The sequence below is a fragment of the Canis lupus genome, chromosome 7 (genome assembly GCF_011100685.1).
Source record: "Canis lupus familiaris isolate Mischka breed German Shepherd chromosome 7, alternate assembly UU_Cfam_GSD_1.0, whole genome shotgun sequence".
Lineage (NCBI taxonomy): Eukaryota > Metazoa > Chordata > Mammalia > Carnivora > Canidae > Canis > Canis lupus.
The window spans coordinates 45,454,789-45,481,608 of record NC_049228.1 but is presented as its reverse complement, the minus strand read 5'-3'; the positions used below and the strand labels follow the sequence as shown (position 1 = coordinate 45,481,608).

Below are 26,820 nucleotides of genomic sequence, written 5' to 3'. Positions count from 1 at the left end.
ACTAGGGATACAACAATAAACAGAACAGAGGAGAAGATTACTGTCCTCATGCATCTTGAGTTCTGGTGGGAAGATAGTATACAAATAAATCAGTCATTGCATGGTACAAAAAAAAAGAAAAAACAAGACATGCTGTAAGGAAAGGTACTGGGTGCCATAAGAGTGTGCGACAAGAGAATGTGGTCCAAGCAGGCTTCTCTGATGAGTGATAATGGAGACAATGCCTGAGGGAAGGAGTTCCCAGGTGAAGAGCAAGTAAGAGTCCTTGGGGCAGATGGACCAGCATTTGCAGAGGCCCTGAGGTGGAAAGTACTCAACACCGAGGCACTGAAAGGAGGTGGGGGTGGAGCTCAGAGACGAGAGGTAAGAGAAACCCAGGGTGGCCTGAAGCATCACAGGACCATGGAGGTGCAGAGCCTCATGTGCATGTTTAAGGCCTATTTTTCCATTGGTAGCGACAGGATTGAAGCAGGGAATAGACATGAGTGGAGTGGAGTACTGATAGGACAGTACTGATGGCCGTAGGGAATATGGCATGGAAGAGAAATTTGAGAAGTGGGGTGTCCAGTTGGGAGTTATTGGAGCAGAGGCAAGAGATGATGGCAGCCAAATGGTGACAGTGGGCATTCAGGTGTATTTTAGAGGTAAGATTACTAGATTGGGGGAGAGAGAGAACAGCGTATTCTAAGGGGTAGCTTGGAATGCCCTCCTGGGACAAGCACCTTTCAGGGAGGACAGCATCTGAGAAGGGAACATTATGAGCTATTTCAGTGCATGAACTTTATGTTATTTCTGGAACATCCACGTGCAAATGTAAAGCATACAATTAAGTCTGTGAATCCAATGCTCAAAACTAGGCTGAAAATACCTGATTTGGGAGTCATAGGTATACAGATGGGGGATAAAGCCATGGATAAAGCTGATGTCAGCTGGGTAAGAGCATCAATGAAGACAATGAAGAGAAAATGGTCCATAACAGAGCTCAGCAGAATGCTTATATTTCCAGGAGGAGCCAGCCAAGGACAGTGTGAAGGAGCTTCCAGAGACAGGATCAATGTAAATTGCCAAAAAGACGAGAGTATGTAAAGGAGGGATGGTCAACTGTGTGGATGCTCTGAGCAGTCTAATGAGATGAAGACCAAAGCATGTTTTGGATTTGCCAACATGGAGGTCTTATAGCAAGGCCAGCAGCAGCAGAAACTAGCCTGGGCTGGCCAAAGGCAGAAAGGCAATGCCAAGAGTCCACCCAAGAGGATGGCAAGCATAATCCTAGAATGATGGCAGGCTACCCAGTTAGGCAGTTTTTCTCAGGCAATGTTCAGCTGCTTGATGAAAACCTGGAAGAGATGGATGGTTGGGTTTAGCCTGGCCAGGATTTCACCACACAAGCATGAGAGAGAGAGTGGGTAGGGCAGAGCAAGCACATCGAGAGAGGTGAGATGGTGGTCTGTGAAGTCTAGGTTGGTTAAGGAGGTCAGGAGAGAACACGGGGTCAGTGGAGCTAAGGGACTGAAGGTCTCCATCATGTGAAAGTGCTGGGTCAGTGGGTGCACTTGAGCAGGTGAGCTGCAAGCCCAGAAGAAAGCCAGACTTTTGAGACTTCATAGTTTGTGTAATCTCAAGTCCATGTGGTGACCATGGAAATCAGTGGCTTAAAAGAAAAGGTGGAGAGCGTCCCTGGAGATGAGAAAGACAAGGGTCTGCGAGGTAAGAGAAGGAAATGATGAGTTAATGTCAGTGAGGTCATTGTCAATGTCCAGGCATTGAAGTTGCTGAAAATTATTGGAGTGGAGATGAAGGTGACCAGTAGGAGCTGAAGTCTTCACTGAATGAGTGGGTGACCAGAGAGTAGTACCATGGCAGTGAGCAGGAGCAGTGAGACAGTAGTGTAAGCCTCAAAGAAGAGGGCTTTCTGCACCAGCAAGGGGAGCAGGGGTCTGGAAGCAACAGTCAAAAACAAGAACTCCTTTCATGGGGAGTAGGAAATAGGCCAGGGAAAGGTCACTAATCGACTTCCTCCGCTTTGGAAGAGAGCCCGGCAATCCCTGGGCAGTGTCTGCAGAGGTGAGCATGAGGAAGGCTAGCACCCATGCCAGGGGTCTGCAAGCACCATCCTAAGATATGCTGTCTTGCAATTCAAGGGAGGCAGCATAGAACAATAGAGAACACTCTAGATCATACTGAGAGGGGACCGTGCAGGTCTGCTGGGTAGGAGCTGTTTCAAAGAAACAGTGAAGTAAATGAAGATCTAACTAAGCCCGAGGAGGCCACAGAAGGGAAGAAGGGCTAAGGTGGCCAGAGAGGAAGAAGTGAGCACTACCGGGTGGCCGCCGTAGTGGAGCAGGATACTGAGGCCTGCAGGCAGGGGATGCTCCAGAAGCTAGTCATGGTGGAACCGCTAGTCCTGGTAGCCCGGCATGGAGGGACCACCAGCCTGGTGCACACAGCTTCTAGCAGATTATAGAGAGCTGCTGCTTCAGTGCTGTTCCTCCAAGGGGAAGGAAAAAGAGGAAGGTGCTGGAAAGGGCACTGAGGGCAGAGGGAAGAGAGGGAGGCACTGAGGTGGCCCATAACCAATATAAGCCCCAGAGCAAGTAAGAAAATGAGTTTCTCTTAGGTCCCTACTGGGTTCGAAGACCCAGAACCACCCGTGCATACCAAAGAGAAAGCATACTTACAACTACTACAGGAAGACAGCACAACGGATATTATGAAAGGTAGAGAAAAAATATTTCCACGATCAGAAAAAAAAAAAAAAAAAAAAAAGGCACCTGTTGTAACTGAGGGGTCAGGGAACTCTTCACAGCAGAAACAGACTGTCCCATGGATGGGGAAAGAATGTGGGGATTTTGAAAGGTAAGGCCACAGGGGTGGAGGAATGGCCCCAGGCCTCCTTGGCAGTGTGGCTACTGCAACAGGAGGTCCCGTACATGTATCTGCCCGGACCCGCGTGCCTCCTGTGGCCTCCATCCAGCCTCAGCCTCGTCCCTCAGGGCCCCGTCCTGACTCACTTCTGTCCCCCTTGTCTCTCTGGTTGCAGGACCTATGAGCGACCACGCCCTGAGGGAAATGTCCCACACTCACCGCAGCCCTCTCCTCCCGGAGCCTCTTTCCAGCAGATACAAACTCTATGAGTCGGAGTTTACCAACCCTAGCTGGCCCTCAAGCCCCCAGGACACACACCCGGCCCTGCCCCTCCTGGAGATGCCTGAGGAAAAGGTGAGAAGTCTCCCTCCCAGCAGGTCTCCCAGGTACAGAGAAGGGGAGGAAGGGTGATGAAAGACACTGGAGACCCAGCTTCCCAGGGCATGCGTTGCATGATGGCCTGGAAGGGCCACTGCCCAAGGAGGTTCTGCCCCTGGGCAACACAAGGTCACACCCCTGGTTGGTCCTATTTAGCCTTATGATGGAAAATGGGGTTCTGTGTGCAAGACGATTTTAAAGACAGGTAGAGAACGCACGCACTCACACACCAGTCTTCCAACCAGTGCCCCCAAATCCTTCCCCTTAGACCTGCCCCCTCGACTTCCCTTATTGTCTCCCTAAAGTAAAACCTGTGTTCAAATGCTAGCTTTTAACACTCCATGAACTGATACAATGGAGAGCAACCCAGGACCACTAAAGGTTTTTTTTTTTTTTAATGAGATATAACTTAGATATCATAAAATTCACCCCTTTAAAGTATACACTTCACTGGTTCTTAGCATAATTACAGAGTTCACCAAAATCACCGCCAGTGGATTCCAGAATGTTTTCATCACCTCGAAAAGAAACACAGAATACCCATTAGCAGTCACCCCGCGGTTCCCCGTCCCCCACACCTGGCCACTGCCAATCTATTTATTATCCCTCTGGATTTACCTATTCTGTATGTTTCATGGAAATGGAATCATATAATATATGGGCTTTTGTGAAGTGCTCCTGTCATTTTCCATAATGTTTTCAGGAGCATCCTTATTGTAGCATGAACGGGGACATTGTTACCTTTTAGGGCCAGACAATATTTCATGGGATGAGTATACTACAGTGTATTTACTCATTCATCAGTTGATGGACACTTGGGTGTTTCCCCTTTTTGCCTGTCACAAAAATGCTACTATGAGCATTTGTGCAGAAGGTGTTGTGCAGACATGTGTTTTTATTTTTCTTGGGTATATATCCAGAAGTGGAATTCCTGGACCATATGATAAACCTAATGTTTAACATTTTCAGGCACTGCCAAAGTAGCTGCATCAGTGAACATTCTCACCAGCAGTGTACACGTCCTGCCACTCCACCTCCTTGTCAAAACTTGTCATTGTTTTTTTATTATAGCCCAAGTGAAGGTGAACTGACATCTCACTGTGATTTTGATTAGTATTTCCCTAATGTCCGATTGATGTTGAGCATCTTTTCATATGCTTACTGGCCAGTTGTATATCTTCCTTGAAAAAATGTCTTCTCAAGTTCTTTGCCCATTTTTCAACTGAATTATTTACCTTTTTATTGTGGGGTTGTAACAGTTCTTTCTATATTCTGGATATTAGACCCTTGCCAATTATGTGATTCACAAACAATATCTCCTACTCTGTAGATCTTTTCACAGTCTTGAAAGTGTCACAAAGATAGAAGCACAAAATTTGTGATTCTAAGTCTGATTTATCTATCAGATTGCTTCCACATTTAGTGTCATATCTGTAAGAAACCATTTTCTTATCCAAGGTCATGGAGATTTAGTCCTATGTTTTTTATGTAACAGTTTTATAACTTTAGTACTTACATTTAAGTCTTTCATCCATTTTGAATTAATTTTTATATATGGTGTCAAGTAGGGGTCTAACTTTAACCTTTTACAAGTAGGTATCCAGTTGTCCCAGCACTATTATTGAAAAGGCTATTCTTCCTCCATTGAATTGTTTTGACACTCCCATCAAAAATTAACTGACCACAGTGCATGGGTTTATTTCTGGACTCTCAAATTTATTTAACTGATTTATATGTCTATCCTTATGCTAGTAGCATGCCATCTTGATTACTGTAGCTTTGTAGTAAGTTTTGAAATGAAGAGTATGAGTCTTCCAACTTTGTTCTTCCTTTTTAAGATCGTTTTATCTATTCTGAGACCCTTGAATTTCTATATTACTTTTAGGATCCAACTTTCAATTTCTGCAAGGAAATAAAAAAAGGTAATTGGGATCTTGATAAGGATTGTAGTAAATCTGTAGATGAACTTGAGTATTGCCATTTTAACAAGTCTTCCGATCCATGGACATAGGATACATTTCCATTTATTTAGGTCTTTAATTCCTTTTGCTGTTTTGTAGTTGCTAGTATAAGAACACTTGTACAAAACCTTTAGTTTAGTACGCAAAGCCTTTTATGTTAAATTCATTCCAAAATATTTTATTATTTTTCATACTATCATAGAATCGTTTTCTTCTTTATATTTTTGGATTGTTCATTGCCCAGGCATACAAATAAAATTGATTTTTGTACATCGATCTTCTACCCAGGAAACTTGCTGAATTTCTTCACTAACTTTAATGGGGTTTTTTGAATTTTTAAATAGATTTTTTAAGAAGTTTCCATATAACAGAATGTGCCATCTGCAAATGGAGATAGTTTAAATTCTTTCTTTCCAATCTGGGTTCCTTTTGTTTGTTTGTTTTTCTTACCTAGTTGCTCAGGCTAGAACTTGCAGTACAATGTTGAATAGAAGTGACAAAAGAACCAACATCCTTGTCTAGTTCCTGATCTTAAAGGGAAAACATCCCATCTTTCACCATTACCTATCATAATAGCTGGGGTTTTTAGTAGATACCCTTTATTAAGTTGAGGAATTTCCTTTCTGTCCCTAGTTTGTTAAAAGTTTTTATCAGGAAAGATTGTTGAATTTTTCAAGGGATTTTTCTGTGTCTATTGAGATAATCTTGTGGGGTTTTTTCTTTCATTAGGTTAATATTAATAATTATAGTTTTTTTGTGTGTTGAAACAGTCTTGAATTCTGAGAATAAATCCTACTTGGCCATATAATTCTTTTTATATGTTACTGAATCTGGCTTGGTAGTATTTTGTCAAGAAATTTTGCACCTATATTTACAAAGCAGATTGATCTGTGATTTTCTTTCTTGTGATGTCTTTGTCTGGCTGTGGTGTTAGGGTAGTACTAGTCTCATAGAATGTATTAGAAAGTGTTGCCTTCTCTTCTAGGCTTTGAAAAATGTTATTAATTCTTTAAAGATTTGGCAGAATGTGCAAGTGAAGCCAACTGAATTTGGGATTTTCTTTGTAGGAAATGTTTTATTTGTTGTTTTTGTTTTTGTTCTACTAATTCAGTCATTTCCTTGATTATAAGTCAGTTCAGATTTTCTGTTTCTTCTTGAGTAGGCTTGATTGTATGGTACCTGTCTAAGAATGTATCCAGTTCATCTAGGTTAACTGATCTGTTAACATACAATTATTCATTTCTTTAGAATCCATTTCCTTATAACCCTTTTTATTTCTTGAAGGTTGATATTAATGTCTCCTCTTTCATTTCTGATTCTGGTAATTTCCATCTTCTCTTTCTTCCTTGGTCAGTCTAGCTAAAGGTTGGTCAATTTTGACAACTGCAATTAACCGTCTTTTAGTTTCATGGATTTTCTATATTTTTTCTTCTCTATTTCATTTATTTTCATGATAATATTTATTATTTCCTTCCTTCTACTTGCTTTGGGTTTAGTCCATTGTTTTTTTTCTAGTTTCTTAATGTGAAATGTTAGGTTGTTGACACAGGATATTTCATTTTTTTCACAAAGGTCTTCATACCTACAATTTCCTTCAAACACTGATTTAGCTGTATCCCATAAGTTTTAGTATGTTGTGGGGTTTTTTTTTTTTTTTCATTCATCTCAAAGTATTTTTCTAATTTCTCTTCTGTTTGCCTCTGTGATCCATTGATTATTTAGGAGCATGTTGTTTAATTGCCACATTATCTCCCAAATTTCCTTTTGCTTTTGATTTCTAAATTCACACCATCATGGTCAGAGAACATACTTTGGAGGCACCTGGCTGGCTCAGTTGGTAGAGTGTACAACCCTTGATCTTGAGGTTGTGGGTTCAAGCCTCACATTGGGCACAGAGATTACAAAAAATAAAATCTTTAAAACAAGAGAGAACATACTTTGTATTATTTCAATGCCTTTAACTTTACTGATACTTTTTTACCAGTAAAAATATTTTACTTATCTTATGGCCTAACATATGCTGTGTATTGGAGAAGGTTCCATGTGCACTAGAAAAGAATTTATATTGCCTTTTTTTTTTTAAACCTTTGACTTTCTTTTTTTTTTAATTTTTATTTATTTATTTATGATAGTCACAGAGAGAGAGAGAGAGAGGCAGAGACACAGGCAGAGGGAGAAGCAGGCTCCATGCACCGGGAGCCCGATGTGGGATTCCATCCCGGGTCTCCAGGATCGCGCCCTGGGCCAATTATATTGCCTTTATGAAGGAGAATTTGTGGAGATCCTTACTCTATCACTTCCACTAGTATCCTCCAGACACTGAAATCTTAATATAAGGAGGACTATAGACCATCAGTATATAATAGAAATATAATGTGAGCCACATATGTATATTTAAATGTCTATTAACCACATTTTTTAAAGTAAAAAGAAGGTAAAATTAATTTAATACTATATTTTATTTAGCCTAATATATATGGATATATATAATATTGTTATTTTATCATATAATCAGTATAAAGTATCATTGAGATATTTTACACATTCTCTTTTCATACTAAGTCTTCAAAATCCACTTAGAGACCATCTTGATTCAGATTAGCCACATTTTAAGAGCTCAATAGTGATATGTCCTATTGGCTATGCTATAGGATAGTGTAGTTTTAGAACAAGTACTCCTGACCAAGGGGTCCGCAAATAGAATTGAGGGGGTTTGAGCTTGGATGGGGAGAATAATTTATCTGTATTTCACTAACTTCCAGTGAACTTAAGCACTTATTTGAATTATAAACATAGCAAATAAACAACAGCTCTATCAGTATTACCTGAGATTGTGGCCATTGTCACAGGTTGGGTTCCCCTAGAGGCTGACTTTGAGGTAGAGATTTGCATGTAGGAACTCTACTGGGATGTGCCTTTGGGGTCAATACTTGTAGAGGAGGAAGGGCAGCAGGATTAGGCAGAAGGAGAAGTTGGGCTATAAAGGAAGAGTTGGGCGATAAAGGCCCCAGGCAATCCTATGGTGAGATTTGGATCTCAGGTGGCCCTGTAAGGTTGCCCTGAGTTGGGGTGAGAAGGCCTCACATATTCACTCATTGTTACTTTGAAATTATAATAGTTATTGGATTGGCCATACCTGTATGTCTATCACAAGCTAAAAAGTATATATATATATACTTTTGCATATATATATATATATATATATATATATATATATACTTTTTAAAAAGTATATAAAGTATATATACTATATAAAGTAACTGTTTTCTTTGCAATTCTATTTATTTTATTCATTTCCCAACATTAGTCTGGAAAAAATAACGTACACAATCCTGGAAGAGCTGGCCTGCGTGCAGCACTCTGGACAGCAATAGAGAGTGGACAGGTGTCTTAGGATCATTTATCTTTATCAGAACACCTGACAAGCTTCCATATCCCCAAATACCCCTGCCCTCAAAAAGCTGTATTATCTGATAGTTTGTCATGGTTTCTCTTAAAAGGATCTCCGGTCATCCAATGAAGACAGCCATATTGTAAAAATGGAAAAGCCCAGTGAAAGGAGTAAAAGGAGAGAAAGCGGGGCAGCCCATCGGGGCTCTGCAGGCATGGGGGGCATCAGCCTCTTCCAAGCAGTGGGCTACCTCACAGGGGAGATGAAGGAGTGCAGGAACTGGCTGAAAGGTAAACAGATGCCCCAGGAAGAAGCAGCCAGGCTGGCCTGGGAGACAGCACCCCCCTTGGGCCTGGGTGGAGGATGCTGCTCCTTTGCTCACTCATGGAGAAGACTCTCAGCTGGAGTGCTCTCACCCTGAGTTGGCTGTGGGTGGATCGAATGTACCCTAATGACTTGGAATTCCCATGGTTTCAGAATTAAATACACTTCACTGATTTTAGTTCTTTGAACTAATTCTTTGCCCCTACATGGAGTAGGTACAGTACGACCACTTTAGCAACGTATGAGCCATTTCCCAATGGCTGTTCCTTCCCTGGTTCCACAGCCACTTATTATGTGCCAAGAAAATATTGACCTCACCCTCCCTCATGCTCTAGCATTCATTCTCTCCTTTCAATGTCCTTCTTCTCCTAGTTTCCCTCAATTAAATACTGCAACAAACACCCCTACCCTCCCTACCCACACCTGTAGGCTGTCCTAGAAACCAAGCCAGAGACTGAGGCAGAATGTATGTCCTCTCTTCTAGACCTGGCTTCCTCCACATCCTAATTCAATACTGATTCCACAGCTGGACTAATATCATTTCTTTTGCAACGTCTTTTCTCTAGACTACTGTCTTTGCTGCTCAGATACCAGCTTTCAACTGAGTCATACACTGCAACACGAAAAGAGAGTTTCCTTCCCTCCTCATCCTTTCCCTTGGACCAATAAATTTCCTTTGGAATGCTCCTGAGGCTTCCGTGCCAACCAAGCTGATGGCTGGAACGGCGTTAAATTGGTCTCAGCACGGTGCCTCAGTCTGTATGGCAAAAACACACCCACTGTGGACTGATTGCCTGGCCACTCAGAAACTCAGGCTGGGGGGGGGGGGGTGGCAGGCCAAATGAGACAAATGTCCTGGCTTCTGCATCCCTGTTTGCCTTGGTTGCCATGCCAACCAGTGGTCCAGCAGAGAAGTACCGGCTGCCCCCTGCTGATACTTCTGCCTATCTCTTTCAGATAAGCCCCTGGCCATGCAGTTCACAGACTGGGTCCTGAGGGGAACTGCTCAGGTGATGTTTGTCAACAACCCTCTCAGTGGACTCATCATCTTCATAGGGCTCCTGATCCAGAATCCCTGGTGGACAATTGCTGGGGGCCTAGGGGCAGTGGTCTCAACCTTAACTGCCCTCGCCCTGAACCAGGACAGGTGGGTCCCTGTCATTGGTGGTCGTGGGGTCTTAAGGTAGACAGGTAGAGAAGTGTTTACTTGAGTAGTCAGCCAACCTTATCCTACCAGCCTGCCCAAAGTCTCCTGAAGATCAACTTTCAACAGGTCACTGGAGGCCTCTACAGAATCAAACAGAATTAAACTACTCCTTTGCTCACAGCAAGTGACAGCACTGGGCTCCTTTGAACTGTAGATCCTTCTAGAAACCCTCCCTGGGAGGCAGGTGCAGAGGAACACTTAAGCGGTTCTTCCCTCATGGAGCCTACCATCTAGTTGAGGGAAGATGAGGAACTGGCAAGAAATATCTCAGAATAACATGAGACAGTATGTACCAGAAAGCTCAGAAAAGACAGACATCTCTGAGGGTGGAAGGGGATGAGAGGAGGCAGCCTTTGAGCTGGAAACATGGGATGTGGAAGAGAGGAGGAAAGGACAAGAGGAAGGATGGTGCAGAGGCAGGAGGCAGCTAGAGGAGGGGCTGCAGAGTCCAGGAACAACAACAAGTAGTATTTTATGTAACTTGACCGTTTCCACAGACTTTGCCCGACACTGTTCCAACAGTTCTCAAACTTTCCTGATGGCTAGAATCATCTGGGCTGACTGTTAAGAAACATGTCTTCTTCAGGCCAACCCCTTCTATTCCCTGCGACAGTCCCATTCAGTGGGCCAGGGAGGGGATGTTTTTAACAAGATCCTTCTGGATGCTTCTGATCATCAGAGAAGTTTGGGAATGCCCATATTTTTAGTGTTTTTCAATTTGGGGGGGATTCTTTTTTTTTACATATTTTTTTTATTGGAGTTCAATTTGCCAACATATAGCATAAAACCTGTGCTCATGCCATCAAGTGCCCCCCTCAGTGCCCGTCACCCAGTCACCCCCACTCCCTGCCCACCTCCCTTTCCACCACCCCTTGTTCGTTTCCCAGAGTTAGGAGTCTCTCATGTTCTGTCTCCCTTTCTAATATTTCCCACTCATTTTTTCTCCTCTCCCCTTTATTCCCTTTCACTATTTTTTATATTCTTTGGGGGGAGGGGATTCTGATCCATTTGTGGATCACAAATTAATTGTCAGCAGTATTTTTTTAAATCAAAATACTAGGATAAAATAAAACAGATTAGAGTAATCCGTATGTAGTAGATATTCTGTGAAATTTTTGTTTCATTAATGTTGGGATGTGTTGTGTATGTGGGGGAGGTGTATATGTAGAGAGAAAGAGAGAACTGGGTCGTGCTATCAAATATATTCCCTCTGTGGGTCACTGTGAAAAAGATTGAAAAGCACTGTCATGCCTTGTTACATGTGATTCTCACCGCCACTTCCCAAGGCAGACAGTGAAGGTAGGAGGATCCACACTTCCCAAGTGAGAGAAAGAGACTGTGGAGGGCAAGGTGTTCACCTAAGGTGCCACAGTCAGTGGGAAGCAGGGCTCGGGCCGGGACACTTGGCCTGCATCTCCTAAGTTGAGGTCACACTCTCCGTGTCACATAGACACCATGAACAGCAAGGCCAGAGGCACCCTGGTGAACCCAGGGAGTGGGGAGTAATCAGAGTTAATGGTGTTGAAACCAACATCACACCTCCTCCAGGCCCACCTGACATTCCAGATGCCACCAAGGCAAATTTGTGAGTCAGCTTGTCTCCCCTGAGAAGCCTTTCATTCATCTCTCAGGTGGCCTTGGGGGACCACTCCAAGTCTAGCAACCCGGGAGGCCAATCCAAATTGGATGACTGAGAGACCAAATTCTTTGGAGTGCAGTGACAGAAAAAACAGGCACCAGCCAGGATTTTGTGTCTCTCTTTCAACCACTAGGTTCCCTATTCCTACTTCTCATGGGCAGCCCCTCCTAGCCCCATCGTCCTCATCTGTGAGATTTGTGACTTACTGGCTCACCTTCGAGGAGCCAGAGTCTCTTCCTGCACTGACTGTCTGAATCTCTGACTTTCCTCCCAATTATGATCAACTGGAAAACTTGCCAGGCCGTTCAGAGAGCTGCTTCACGGACATCAAAATTACAGCGGAGACACAAACCATGCCTGCCAAGTCCTCCCAAACATCTTTGCTAAGACAAGAATGGGCCTGTTTGGCTTCCAAAGCTCTCTCTGATGGGCCCCAACATGTCTCCCATTCAGCATCGCACTCTTCCCGATCGAGCACTTTTGCCTCTATCTAATCCATTGTTTCAAATCTCTCCTCCTCCAGGGAGCCACCCCTGATTTACCCCAGTGCTCTCTGAACCCTCCTTTCTCACTGGATAACTGCAGAACATATCTCAATAACTCTATGGGACAGTTCTCCAATAGTTTTCTGAGTCTTCTCTCCCGGACAATGTTCTAAGCATGTTCGGGACGGGAAGTCCATTCTGAATGCTCCACATGCTACTACAGTGACTCGAAAAGATTCCAGCTTCATTGCTGATAGGCCAAGACCGTGTCTGACACCATACTTTCAAAGCTCTAGGAGCCCTACAGCATCCACGCACACATCTTTCCAGGGAATCCTGATGTCACCACTGTCCCCAACAAAGCATGGACACGGCCACATGTTCTCATCACAACCTCTACCATCCCTCCCCACCACCCCTACTCTCCAACCCCCATCCCCCTGACCACCCCTCTTTCCTGTCCACCAGTCTTATTCCCCGTTGCCTCCTCCACCAGCCCTATGTCTCCCCTTATCCCTGCTACCTTGCCCCCACTGGCCCAGAGGCCACTTCCCAGAGAGGAGCTTCAGGTCAGCGACACTACTGCTGCACCGTCCTGATGGGATGTAGTCCTCGCCAACACCTTCTTGGCACCAGGGTTAAACCTAATTTTATATCCTTGATAGTCAGAGGGGGACGTAAGGTCATGGGTTTCATTTTGACAGCCAAGCCAATAGGCCTCTAAAGGGTGAGTAGAGAAGTGTTCTGGGAGTGAACTTCCCCAGGGAGGGGCAGCTATGGATGTCGCCCTAATTTTGTCTCCCCTGTGCTCCCTTGTTTAATTCCTACTGTTCCCACTACACCTTGCCCCTAGGGCTACAGGACAGCCCCTAGTGGGCTTTTCTCAGTTTGCCTGAAGCAACCAGTCTTAAAACCAAAAAAGTACTAAATGCTACTAATGCTGACCAGAAATGGGAAAATACAGCTAAACTGCAAACACACTTAAAAATAATTGTTTTCCCAAACATGGGTTTCTTATTTACAGAGAGATTATCTAGTCCTGAAGACGTTCTGGACCCCAAGGGTCTTGCCCGCCAGCCCCCTGCCTATCTCCAGCTGCCCCATATGATCCTGGCCTCGGGAGCAGCACCCCCCACATACTGTCCAGAGGCCCATACAAGTGTCTCCCACAAGTGTCTCATGTTCAGCTTTTTCGGTGACTGTCCAGAGACTCCCCATTCCCCCCAGTCTAGCTGAGCCCATCTCCTGGCCCCTCCAGAGCTGAGAGCTCCCCTCGTTCCAGACCTCAGCCATGGCCTCCACTGGATGCAGACAGTGAGTGGGGGAGGAGCTCTAACATTGGCACATGTGCATTCCACAACAGACATTGCCTGTGGTCACACTGATGTCAGACAGACGAGCTGCAGCCCAGGCAACTTCGAGTCAGGGACAGGGGGACAGAGTGCCGCACACAGAGCTCAAGCTCAGGCAGGGGTCTTCAGGGCCTGGCCCAGTCCATCCCTCGCCCCACTCCCCATTCCCCCAGCCAGCAGAGCTATGGGCAAGGGCAGTGTTTATCAGCATCAGGGAGGGAAGTTTAGGTGCATGTAGACTTCCCAGATGAGATGAAAAGAAAGGATAGACTCAGGCTTGGATTCTCCAACCTCCAGGGCCCTGCCTGCCCTGCCATGGGGAGAGGCACCTGCACATCCACTTAGGGATGCATTGTCCTCCAGGAGAGGCCAGGTGACAATTACAGCCTCACGCAGTGCGGGATCTCCTCCCTCTTCTCTTCCTCTCTCCTCCCTGTCTCCTACACACTTACACACACACACACACACACACACACACACACACACACCTTCCCCAGTGTCATAGCTCAGGTATCTATTAGATCTCCCACTATATTTAGCCATCTGAAACCCCCCTGAGAAGCCAAGGGGAGAGCTCAGAAGCAGTGAAGAGACTTAATCCTAGAATGGCAGGGTAATCAGGTCTGTGGGGAGGGGGTGTATCTAGGAAGGTGCTGGCAGCTATGTGACTGCCCAACATTCATTCAGGAGTAAGCTGACTTTTTTCTGGGAGTACTGGGTGGGGGGGAGGATGGGGAATCCCTATAAGCACCACCAAATTCAAATGCAAAGTAACTGCCCCCAACCCCAGGTCTGCCATCGCCTCTGGCCTCCATGGGTACAACGGGATGCTGGTGGGACTGCTGGTGGCTGTGTTCTCTGAGAAATTGGACTATTACTGGTGGCTTCTGATTCCTGTGACCTTCACAGCCATGACCTGGTAAGACACCTCATTCTTTCTGCTCACAGACCCACAGGGCCCCAAGTTGTTGTGTCTTACACCTGACAGAGACGTGAACCCTCCTGGAGCCCAGTGCTTCATAGGCTGGCTTGTCCCACAAGACACAGTGAAAATCCATGAATTTGGTTGCAACAAAGCAGATCAGATCATTTTTTTATTTCGGAATAAGAGAGACCCTTTAGAGCAGAAATGAGCACAGGTTTTTTTTATTGTGCTAATAATCTTCCTTGAATTATAGTTTTAATAATAAAGGCTAACATTTATTGAGTATTTCCTACAAGCCAGGCACAATGCTAAGTCAGGTCAGGTTATAATTGTCCCCAGTTTACAGAAGGGAAGACCAAGTCATGAAGAGGTTAAGTAACTTAACCCCAGATCGTATTTTTACAAAGTTTTTGATGATGAACCCAGAGTCTGCAACTATAAAACTCCAGGCTACGTGGGAATCATCTACACCGTGGCCTCAGCAAGGTGATAAAGCTATAAACTCGTTTGTGACAGAATCGGAGCTCTCTTGGAGCAGACTATCGGTAGTGAAAGCATAGAATCTTTGAACAAGAAGCATCAGTTAAGATCTTGCTGTGCAGTCACCTCATTTTGCAAAGGAATAAAAAAGTCAGGAGGAAGGGTCTTGGAAACAAATATTGGTGGAGACCAGGGGCATGCTAGGCCTTAGCTCACCCTGCATCTGTGGCCTGTCTGTGGTGCCTGAGGCTTTTATCACTCCTGTGCCCCAGTACCAAAGGACAGGAGCCTGAGGTGTCCCATGTCCTCCAGACCGTGCCCTGCAGCTCCGAGACATGCTGACTCATTTTTAACATCTCTCCTTAGAACATATCTTTCTTCGGTTTCTAGAGTTTCTAAAACCTGTTAGCTTGGGATCCTTGGGTGGCGCAGCGGTTTAGCGCCTGCTTTTGGCCGAGGGCGCCATCCTGGAGACCCGGGATCGAATCCCACGTCAGGCTCCTGGTGCATGGAGCCTGCTTCTCCTTCTGCCTATGTCGCTGCCTCTCTCTCTGTGTGTGTGTGTGTGTGTGTGTGTGTGTGTGTGTGTGACTATCATAAATAAATAAAAATTTAAAAAATAAATAAATAAATAAATAAATAAATAAATAAATAAATAAATAAAACCCGTTAATTTAATTTAGTTTAAGTATTGTTGTATTATTTTTTAGGAGTACTTGTAAATGAATTACTACGTTGAGCATTCTGAGCAATTCAAGTTTCTTCTTAGGGTTTCTGTCTTTATGAAACCATTCGGACCAGAAGCTATAGCAGTCATTTCTGTGGAGATTTTTCTCAGTGCCCCCCACCTGCTCCCTTGTAAGGAGTAGCAGACCTTATCTTCATTTGCATCCCTGTGGTTTACAACAACACAGATGAAGCCTCCCAGAAGCTGCATGGCCAGGCTGCAATAGGTGGCAGTGTGTCTCTAGTGTCCCCACCCCCACCCCCACTCCCCAGGTTAAAAGACAAAAAACCATCCAGCATCCAACTCTGTGCTGCTGTTTCAGTGTGTTCGCTAATCTATTCATGTAGAACCTAAAACCCGTAAGGTAGGTATTAGGAATGCCATTTTCCAGGTTTATCCAACAAACAAATATTAGCTGAGTGCCTGCTATGTGCAGGGACTATTCTTGTGAACAAGAAATGGCCTCCATCCTCTTAGAGTTTATGTAATTCTTGACAAAGATAGAAATAATGCCCCCCAACTAGTTGAATAAAAAGAACATGTCAAGATTTGATAAAAGCACTGTGAGGAAAGGCAAACAGGGTGAGGGGACAGAGGGTGATTCCAGACATGAGTGGTCAGGGAAGGCCACTTCATAGAGGGCACATTAACGCTTTCACCTAAATGATAAAGGGCAGCTGCTGTCTGGACATCTGGTACAGGATGCTGCAGGCAGAAGCAGTGGCATGTGCAGACCCCAACAAAGGAGTGTCTGTGTTCAGGAAATAAAACCAGAGAGGGGCTTGCCCCCTGTGAACAAAGAGAAGTGGCAGGAAAGGAGGGCAAAAGTAAGTGAGACCTAGATTCCATTTGCTTTGAGGATCCAGTAAGCTTTTTGATTTTATTACAACTGTGATGAGAAGCAGCTAAAGGGTTTTAGGCAAAGATGTGATAGGATAGGGTTTACATTTAAACAAACCACTTGTCTTGCCATGTGGAGAATGGATTTTAGCTGGAGCAAGAGTGGATGCTGGAAGCATCGTCTGGAACTCACAGAGAAATGAGAATGGTCTGTGTAGACACACAGGAAGGTGGTGAGAAGTGGTTGGGCTTGGAATATATTTTAAAGAAGGTGTAGGCAACAAGACTCGCTGGGAGGCTGTGGTGTGCAGGGCGGGTGGGGAGAAAAGAAAATCCAGTAGACTCCTGTAGTTTGCCTGAGCACTTGGTTTGATGGACAAGACTAAGAGAAAAACAGGCTAGTGGTGGGAGACAGGGCACAAATCAAGAGTTCTGTCAGACATAATTATTAGTCTTTAAATTCCAAAGAGATATGTTGACAAAGTAACATCCAAAACTTTGTGATACATTCAAGACTTGGAGGGTAGAAACATATGGAAGATATTTTGTCCATTTAACTAAAGGATATCACTCAGAAAAAGAAGATTAAGAAAGAGAAGACCCAAGGCAGAGCCATAGGATCTTCCAATAGTTAGATGCCTAGCCGAAGAAGGAAAGAACCACAAAGAACAGATGACAAGGAGTGGCTGGAGAAGCGGGAAGAAAAGCTAAGAAAGGGCAGTGTGCTGATAACCCAGACAGAAAGTACGTCAGTCCCATTGGAGCATCCAGCTGTCAAATGAAGGGAGCAGGGAACGGCCATAGATTTGGCAAGATCAATGTCATTGGTGAAGTGGACAGGAGCCACTTCGTGGTATGGGGAGAACACACACCAGATGGGAGTAGGTTCAGGAAAGAAAGGGGTAGGAAAGATTGGGCATAGCCATCTCCTGAGGAGTAATTGCTATGAAGGGGAGCAGAAAAATGGGGCAAACTAGCTGAAGGGGACATCGAGTTAGAGGAGGAGAATGTGTACGTTCTTGTTGTAGACTTACAAGAATGATGTAGGGGAAAAGGGGAGACTGAGGCTGCAGGAGTGAAGCCTTAGAGACAGATTGGATCCTGAAGTACAAGAAAAAGAATTGGCCCAATAAAGAAGGAGGGACAGTTTCATTATATGACAAAGGCAGAGAGAAAGTTTGTGGGAGCCGGGCCATTAGAGTGTGTGGAGCTTATGATTGGGAAAAATGAGGCATCTTGCATCTCATCATTTCTATCCTTTTTAATGAAGTCGAGCAAGGTGCTCAACTAAAGGGAAGCAGCTAGTGAAGGTTTGAGGAGAAAGTGAAAATGTGAAATAGTTGTCTCAGCAATTTGGAGAGTTAGTCTGCCAGGGCTGTGTGGTAAGTTTTTCAGGCAGTCTTAAATGCCCATTGGACACCCATGGTCATCAAGGTAGACCGGTCCGCCAGATCATGTGACTTCATGTTTTGTCTAGCAGTTTACCGGGTGTGGAAGACGCAGGGTGTCAGGTGTCTGCAGTGGCTGATACCTTCAAGAAAACTAAAGTTCGAGGAGAGTCATTACCTGATGTAGCTCACTCAGCTTGTTAGTATAAGCATTAGGATTTGCACCCAGCTCCATCTGTCTCCAAAATGCATGCTCTTCCTAAGGAAGACGCCAAGAAGAAAGAGGGCACAAACAACTGAAGGCTCCATCTTCATGTGATGACTTCCAGAGTTGCTCAAGGCACTTCAGCTGAATCCAGGACCACGCATTACCTATTTGTGCCATAACAGCCACCTCCTACAGGGCCAGACTTCAAAACGTTATCATAGCCCAGGATACGTACATCTCAATGATATTGATGATGTTGTACATCTCAAAGGCAATGCATGATATTTTCTAAGGATGACATTTTGTTTCGTTTTCTTGGTTTAAGAAATAAGGAAAGATCTAAATTATAAAGTTTACTATTTGAAACAAATTATAATACTTTAAAAAACTTGTTTCTCAAAGATTCACCCCTAAATTGAACACCTTATTCCCAGCCTCAGATAAATGGGCCACTAGAGTCTCCAAGGAGCCAGGAATGGCCATGCCAAGGAGACGGGGACAGTGGGTGGCACTGTGGCCAGAGCTAAAGAGACAATGTAGACCTAAGGATGAGCATGGATTCACCCTTTGTCTCTCTTATCTTCAGCCCACTTCTTTCCAGTGCCTTGAATTCCATCTTCAGTAGGTGGGACCTCCCGGTCTTCACACTTCCCTTCAACATAGCCGTGACCCTGTACCTGGCAGCCACAGGCCACTACAACCTCTTCTTCCCCACGACGCTCGTGCAGCCCATTTCTTCAGTGCCCAATATCACCTGGTCAGAGATGGAGATGTCCTTGGTAAGTGCCCCAATGACAGGTGACCTTGCTTCCACCACACACCTTCTTGATAACCAGCCTGTGGATTACCTAGGTTCCCTGTTTCTCTAGGTGCATCTCCACCAGATGATCGTCATGGGAGAGGATAGGACAGGGAAGGGCTGCTGCCGCCTCCATAGGTTCTTTTACCAAACCCTTATTGAAGACCTGTTATGTGCCGGGAACTTTATCAGACACTAGGAATAAGGGAGTAAGAGGACAACAAGCTGTCTGCCCTTTTGAAGTGTCCACTCCACACAGGGAAACACAGTAAACAAGCTCACAGACAAGTGCTAAATTGATAATACACAATGGTGGGGTTCAGGGAGAATAAGATGGATGGTTGGGGGAAGAGGCAAGACACTAAAATAAGTGTTGAAAATTAGGATTTTGGGGCACCTGGGTGGTTCAGTGGTTGAGCATCTACCTTTGGCTCAGGTCGTGATCCTGGAGTCCCAGAATTGAGTCCCATATTGAGCTTCCAGAGAGGAGCATGCCTCTCCTTCTGCCTGTGTCTCTGCCTCTCTCTCTCTGTGTCTCCAATGAATAAATTTAAAAATCTTAAAAAAAAAAAAAACAGAAAAGGAAAGAAAATTAGAATTTTAAAGATATCATCAGTAGAAAATGGGGATGAGTTTTAATGTACTTTCCGTATCAGTGGCTCTCAGGAAGGGGTGATTTTGTCCTCCTGAGAGGGCAAATGTCTGCAGATATATTTTTAATCATCTTAACTGAGGGGAGGGGTGCTACTGGGATCAAGTAGGTAGAAGCCAGGGATGCCGATAAATATCCTACTATGCACAAGACAGCCCTCCCTGTCACAAGAATTATCCAGCCCCAAATGACAATAATACTGAAGTTGAGAAACTCTGCTTTATATCCAACTATCATAAGCGTACATATTCATTTATTCTACTGATGTCTAGACACCAGAGATGAGGCGATATAATAAAAATCTAACATAAGATTACATATATAGAATTGCAACATTTGGCCTTGTTAATGGACAACATAGATCGCCAAGAGCTCACGCTAAGGCAAGCTTGTGACATACCAGACACTGTTCCAAGCCCTTGGCTTCTGAAATCGTTTAACCAACCCTCATAATAGCCCAATGCTGTTAACTTTTACCATTATCCCTGTTCACAAATGACAAAACTAAGGCACAGAGAGGGTTAGCTGACCAGGGTCCAACTGCAGCTTGTGTGCCTGAGCATAAAACCCAGGCGGCCTGATGCAGAGCCCAGGCTGTGACTGCTACCCACTTCGTCCCAGGCAGGACAGGCACCTCCCGGGAGCAACCACAGGGAGGCAAAACCCTCTGCTTCTCAGTGCAGTCCACCCCTCCTCTCTGGGTCTCTTTATTAAGTGCTGGAGTATTCTCTACCTTCCTCAGAAATCCATCCCCCTCCATCTTTCACCCATTGGTTCTAGCTCACCTTTTTAGAGTAATTCAGAATATTGTTTCCAGGATTGCCTTTTGAATGCTTGTAGACATAACCTATGTCCTTAATCCTGTTTATGCAGTCTGATTCCTGAGCCCCTACTACCCAGCGAAGCCCATTGTCTACATATTTAAATACCCAGCATGACCCTGCTGCCATGTGCTGAGCTCCAGGGCCACCACTCCCAGGGCGAGGCAGGCAGCACAGGTCCTCCAGGGCTGGCCACACTCGGCTCTGAAACCATCAGAAAAGGAAAGGCTTCCCTGCCCCTACTGCAGATGCTGCTGCAAAAATTTTGAAGATTTTGTCATTTTAAAGTTTGTCTGGGGCCCAAGGCAGGAGTAGGATTAGAGTCAGGGTTAGGGCCTAAATCCAAGAGGATGGAAAAGACAGTGCCCTGCATTGAAGGGAAAGCCCACCCTCTCAAGTGGAAAACAGCAGTGGGAGCAGGGGTAAAACCCTAACTCTGCTAGGACCCAGAGGGATCCTCATCTGGCAGTTAGGCATATTGTCTTAGGGGCCCAGACCTGCTGTCCCCTCAGGGCAGGGTCCAAGTGACAGCAGCAGGGGCATGTGGCACTGCCAGAGGGAAGGGCCCACGGAGACCCTACCCACCCCCACTATGAGGCTGTGCAGTCCAGCACCAAGGGGAATACGGAAGGGACATAGCCACGGGCAAGAGATGCTTCTTGTTCATCTTCAAAATAAACAGGGTAGCCCGGGTGGCTCAGCGGTTTAGCGCCACCTTCAGCCCATGGCCTGATCCTGGAGACCCCGGATCGAGTCCCACATCGGGCTCCCTGCATGGAGACTGCTTCTCCCTCTGCCTGTGTCTCTGCCTCTCTCTCTCTCTCTCTGTGTCTCTCATGAATAAATAAATAAAATCTTAAAAAATAAATAAACAAACAAACAAACAGAAAGTGGCAGGACGCAAATCCACAGGAGCCCAAGCCCACCGTCTGAGCTCCCCGACATGCCACTACTCCGACACTCGGCTCCTTCTCGTCCCCACCATGCAGATCCCCACACCTCTGATCTCCTTTTCTTTAAACCAACCATGGGAGTGACTTCCTTTTTATTTGTCAGGCCTGTTGTTACTGGAGAACTGTCTGGAATAGAGAGCAGGAAGGGGCCTGGGGCTCAGTAAATTTCCATGCACACCCTACTGCCCTTCACACCTTCCCCACAGGGTGTCGGGAAGGAGGTAGCAGGGAGGGAGGTGGCCACAGGGCCACAGTTCACCAAGCTAAAATATGGATCCCAGCAAAAGAAGCTGCTTTCTGAACACAGACTCCATTCCGTGGCTGCTTGCCCCTCATTCCTCTCGTTCTTAACTGCTTGCACTTCAAACCTGTGTTCCCAGAGGGGAAAGGGGAAGTAAGAACCCCCTCAGCATCCTGCATTCCTGAGACTTGGAGAAGTCATGGAGTATTTACTGAGTAGTCGTCTAGCCAGTTCCCCACATGGAAGCTGGGTTCCCTGAACTGACACCAAGCCTTCTTAGGGCTCCTTTAAATCAGAGGCACCCCACCCTGTCACTCCTGGCAGAAGGCCGTAGGCTCAGGCCCAAATAGTGCCTGGTGATCAAAAGGCCACTCACCCAGAGACAAGGATGGGCAAAGCTTAAAAGCTCTGTGGAATTCCTCAAAACACTATTCTCTAAAGAGATCACACTGACTCCAGAATTAAATCAGTTTGTTAAAAAATTACAAAATTTCTCTCAAGGGAAGATGTGCAATGAACCCCCAACATCTGCAGTAGGTCACATATAACTAACCAAGTGGTCCCTAGAGTGAATGGCATGTTAGAATCTCCTGAGGCCCTGGTCAGGTGCATACCAGTTAAATCACAATGTCTGGGGAGAAACCAGGCATCAATTTTATTTTTTTAAGGATCTCCAGGTGATTTCAATGTACAGCAAAGTTTGGAAACCCCTGAGCTAAGCAAGACATACTTATTAAGCATCTAATATGTACCCAGACAAAAAGGAGCCTTGCCCTCAAAGAGGTCACATGACCTAGGAATGAAGTAAAGACTGCAGGATTTTAAAGCTAGAAGATCATCTGCTAGGGCAGCCTCCTTATGTTACAGAGGCGGACACCAGAGCCCAGCATGAGGAAGTGACATACCCATCATCAAGCCATGAGCTCATGCAGAGCCCCCTGAAATCTGGAGCCCTCGGCTCCCAGGCCAGTGCTCTCCCTGGCCCGCCAATCTCCCTCCTTTCCCCCTTCCCCTCTTCTATCAGAGCTGGATGGCTCAGCTTGAGCAGAAAAGGGCCATCTGGCCACAAAAGTAACCATCTCCAATTATGCCACCACCAAATGGCTCTCAGGCTCAGGGATGTTGGCTTTGTTCTATGTTCCACTGTTGCACACATTAACCTTTCTGCTGAATGCTCCCTGAGCAAGGGAAGTGCCTCCTCCTTCCCAGAGCCCCAAAATACCCTAGGGAACACTGAATATACAGCAACCACTTATAGACGAAGGGTCAAATTTTGAGGCTTTAGCCTGGCTTTTGCCACCAATGAGCTGGGTGACCTTGGATTAAATCAATCATCAGAATGGCCTAAAATATTTCCAATATTCCTGGAATACTTGTAGGATTTTAGAAGGTCTAATGGAAATACCTTAGGGCCCCAAAAGCCCCAGTGGCAGTCTAGAGAAGAAGTTATCCTCTGGTCCCCTCAAAGCTTCTCCTCTCTCAGCAGAAGCCATGTGTCCCTCAGAACCACTTGTGTTGGGGGCCCTGCCCTGCTTTGCATGGGGGATGCCAGATGCCTGCTAGGTGGTGGAGTGAGGAGTGATTTGTTCCAGCTGGTGTCCTTCCTCCCAAGTTCTCTTACACACTGGAGGGTCCCAGCATCCCCCGTTCCAGCCCATTACCCCCACCAGGAATGGCTCAGTCCTGACCCCAAGGCCTGGGCTTTGCATTATGTGCCCACGCTCCAGTAACCTGGATTCTGTTGACTTTGCAGCTGCTACAAGCCATTCCCATCGGGGTCGGCCAGGTGTACGGCTGCGACAATCCCTGGACAGGCGGTGTGTTCCTGGTGGCCCTGTTCATCTCCTCGCCACTCATCTGCCTGCATGCAGCCATTGGCTCAATCGTGGGGATGCTAGCAGGTAGGAGAGAGTCCCCCTCTCTGCAGGCAGGACTTTGGAATAATTTTCCTGAGGTCATTTCACCACTGCACATGGCAAATACTCTAGACCTATTATCTTCACTGATGTTTTTGAACACTGTCAAGGATAGGGACTTATTTTTCCCTTTCTTGAGTCTCCGAAGGGAGCAGACTGCAGCAGCAGGATATATGGAGAGACACAAGGGACTGAAGACCTGATTGGCCTGCTAACTGAGCCCCTGGGAGCTGAGCAATGGGAGAAAGGGGAGGGTAATTCAGAGAAGGAGAACAGCAAACCACGGGATATAAATGATCCAGCACTTCGAAATCTCAAGTAAACTAAAAAAAAAAAAAAAAAAAAAAATCTCAAAACTTGTGTCGCTATTTGACAAACATGCCTTAATATTTCTCCATGTATGCATATGTGTGTATATGCATTTATGTCTGTACATGGGACAGTAGAGCCAGAAATTGGAGTTAGGCATGTGGGACTAGGATCCTGCTGGCTCATTTCAATATTTTTCAAAAACATCTTGGAAGCAGAACTTAAAAGATTACTTGAAAATAACTTCGAACTTACCAAAAAATTACAAAAATAAAAATGGGATGCAAAGCACCCATACATTCTTCACCTGATTCACCCACTGTTCACATCCCACCCTCCTGCTATATTATTTCTCTATCTCCATGTTTCTACATGTGCACATACATACTTTTCCTCCACCATTGGAAGCAGACCTTTCTTAAATGAAAACATTCTTGCTAAAAATGCAGTTGCTTTGGCCAAAGGAGTAGGGAAGGCCAAGAATCCCAAAGCCTTGACCTCCCCTCACCCTGGAAGTAGTCATACCCCTGTGTGAAATCTTCAGAACACCATTTGGAAACCACTGCTCTCTTCCTGTTTCCAGCTACTGAAGACATATGCCATTTGTAGAGGCTCCTTTGATGGGAGGGGGGAGGGACTGGAGGGAGATGGAAGGAGCGAAGCCACCCTGAGACCTGGCACCAGCCACGGGGCGGCTTTTGTGCTGGGACCTGGAACTGCCCAGAAACATCACCCCTTGTCCCACAGCCCTGACGGTGGCCACGCCCTTTGAGATGATCTACATGGGCCTCTGGAGCTACAACTGTGTCCTCTCCTGCATCGCCATCGGGGGCATGTTCTACGCCCTCACCTGGCAGACCCACCTGCTGGCCCTCGTCTGTGGTGGGTATTTGGGGGAAAGCTGGCAGCCAAGTCGTTCTGCTATTCCTTCCTCCCCTCCCTACTTGATGATGTGAAACCCATGGGGGACCACTGATCGGAACTGAGCAGCAGCAATACAAGGACCTGTGGCTTGGGTCCCAGCACTGGGGTACTTGAGGTGCCTCTTCTGTCAAATAGAGTCACAACCACACTTACTGCTATTACAGCAGTGCTGTAGGTGTACAAGATCACATATGCACTTCCTAATGTGCTAGTGGCAGTGTTCTGATGTAATAACTTTTCATCCCACAACCTTATAGAGCACCGCTGAGTGCCAGGCCCTAGGCTACACATGGGCAAGGCAGTGGTGACCACATCCTCATGAAGCCACATCTGGCACATTAGGAAATGTATAATCACATGATGGTTAAGGCCGTGATGTCTGAAAAGATTGTTGGAAAGACCCAGTGAGATGATGTACCTGGGAGCACTGAGGTCTCAGAAAATCATTCCATGGGACCTTGATTCCCATGGAGCAAATAGCATGCCATCCCAAGGGAAATGGGCTACAGGCCTTATTACAGTGGCAGCCCAGCACCACCTGTGAACTCAATCCTCCCAAGCCCACTAGCAGGCATCGATTGTCGGCCCATTTTACAGGTGAGGGAATGAAGCCCAGAAGGTTCATGAACTTGGTGTAGAACACAGTTATTAAGGGCAGAGGCAAGATTCAAACCCCATCCCCATCTTTTCCACCAGTCTTCCTGCTCTGGAGTTGCTTACAGTCTCTGGAAACAGCAGGACTTTAATAAGCAAAATTAGAGACATGTAATGGACAGAGTACCATCCAGAAGACCTTTTTTGTTGTTTTTCTTCCCCACTCATGTGCGGAGACTGTAAATGACTTCCATGTCCCTTGCATTCCTCTCAGTGGCCAGCAGGGAGACAGTAGACTTGGTAAATATTCTTCGAGTCAAAAGTGCCAGATATTTTGAGGCTAAGATTGTAACTGCCTTCGGCCTTCAGAGAAGTGGCAGATTCTTACGGCTAGAACCATCTGGGAAGGCTTCGGGCGGAGCATGGGGTTTATCTCAACACCTCCAGGGTGGGGATGGCTGGGAAGGGGCAGGAGAAGGTTTTCTGGACACAGAACAGAAAGAACAAAGGTAAAGGGGCAGAAGGAGCTTGTTCAGAGGCACAGGGGTGTGGATGAGCCCCCCTAACTGTCCTGGGGGTCACATCCTAGGGTGAACTCAGATGCCTGGCTCGTAAAGACAAGCTCATGGACCAGTAAGGTCCAGCGGGGTCTATCGTGGCTGCTTAGAATCTTGGACAGGAGGAGACTTGTTGGGGGCTCATGTAGTCTGACCCCTCACCCCCCAGACAGACTCTCCCCAAGGTCAGTATGGACAAACAGAAGATGCTTACTGAGCCCTGACTCTGTGCATGAAAGTGGGGAAGGGAGAGAAGGCTTTAACCTCTGCCCTGGGAACACCATCTGGTGGGAGAGTGGCTACACCTACCTGCAAAGATAACCACCATGGTGGTTATGTCCAACAAATAGGCCAGATGTCAGGGTATGGTGCAGACATGGAAGCTGCTAGAGACAGGATGGGACCCCTGCCCTTGGGGAGAGGTGGAGGCAGACCCTGGGAAGCTGACTCTATGGTGCTTGTTTTTCCACAGCCCTGTTCTGTGCATACATGGGAGCAGCCCTCTCCAACATAATGTCAGTGGTAAGTTTGGATTCTCCTGAACATGCCACTCCCCAGCCAGGGCTTGAGGACATTTGCAGTTTGTGGAAGAATCCTGAGTGTGTTACGGTAGCTAGTCAATGTCTTTGTCAAGGTTTATCGAGGGTTTGCCCAGAGAAGGACTGGCAGTTGTATTTGTGTTCCCCTGGCTGTGTGTGTGTGTGCCAAAGAGTGATACAACAAGCAGTGGAGAACCTAGATGGGCAGATGGAGGTGTTTGTGTGTGGCTAGATGTGGGAAATCATCCCAAGGCTGAAGTTCAGCTCCATCATTAAAAGATTCTGATTGTGTCCAAAGGTACCAACATCTCAAATGCCTAGATCAGCTACTCTGATGTTATGAAC

At 45.9% G+C, this 26,820-nt stretch overlaps 1 protein-coding gene across 3 annotated transcripts in view; it reads left to right on the top strand.

Moving 5' to 3' along the window:
* SLC14A2 (solute carrier family 14 member 2) overlaps window positions 1-26,820 on the top strand; it is a 469,281-nt gene that overhangs the window by 438,807 nt on the left and 3,654 nt on the right. For all 3 annotated transcript variants that reach the window (XM_038543386.1, XM_038543384.1, XM_038543385.1), the window contains 8 exons: window positions 3,041-3,219; window positions 8,705-8,885; window positions 9,877-10,066; window positions 14,393-14,521; window positions 18,757-18,949; window positions 23,390-23,537; window positions 24,609-24,743; window positions 26,409-26,458. In XM_038543386.1, the coding sequence (XP_038399314.1) occupies window positions 3,046-3,219; window positions 8,705-8,885; window positions 9,877-10,066; window positions 14,393-14,521; window positions 18,757-18,949; window positions 23,390-23,537; window positions 24,609-24,743; window positions 26,409-26,458 (1,200 nt within the window). In that variant the 5' untranslated portion in view covers window positions 3,041-3,045. The remainder of the gene's footprint in view (window positions 1-3,040; window positions 3,220-8,704; window positions 8,886-9,876; window positions 10,067-14,392; window positions 14,522-18,756; window positions 18,950-23,389; window positions 23,538-24,608; window positions 24,744-26,408; window positions 26,459-26,820) is intronic.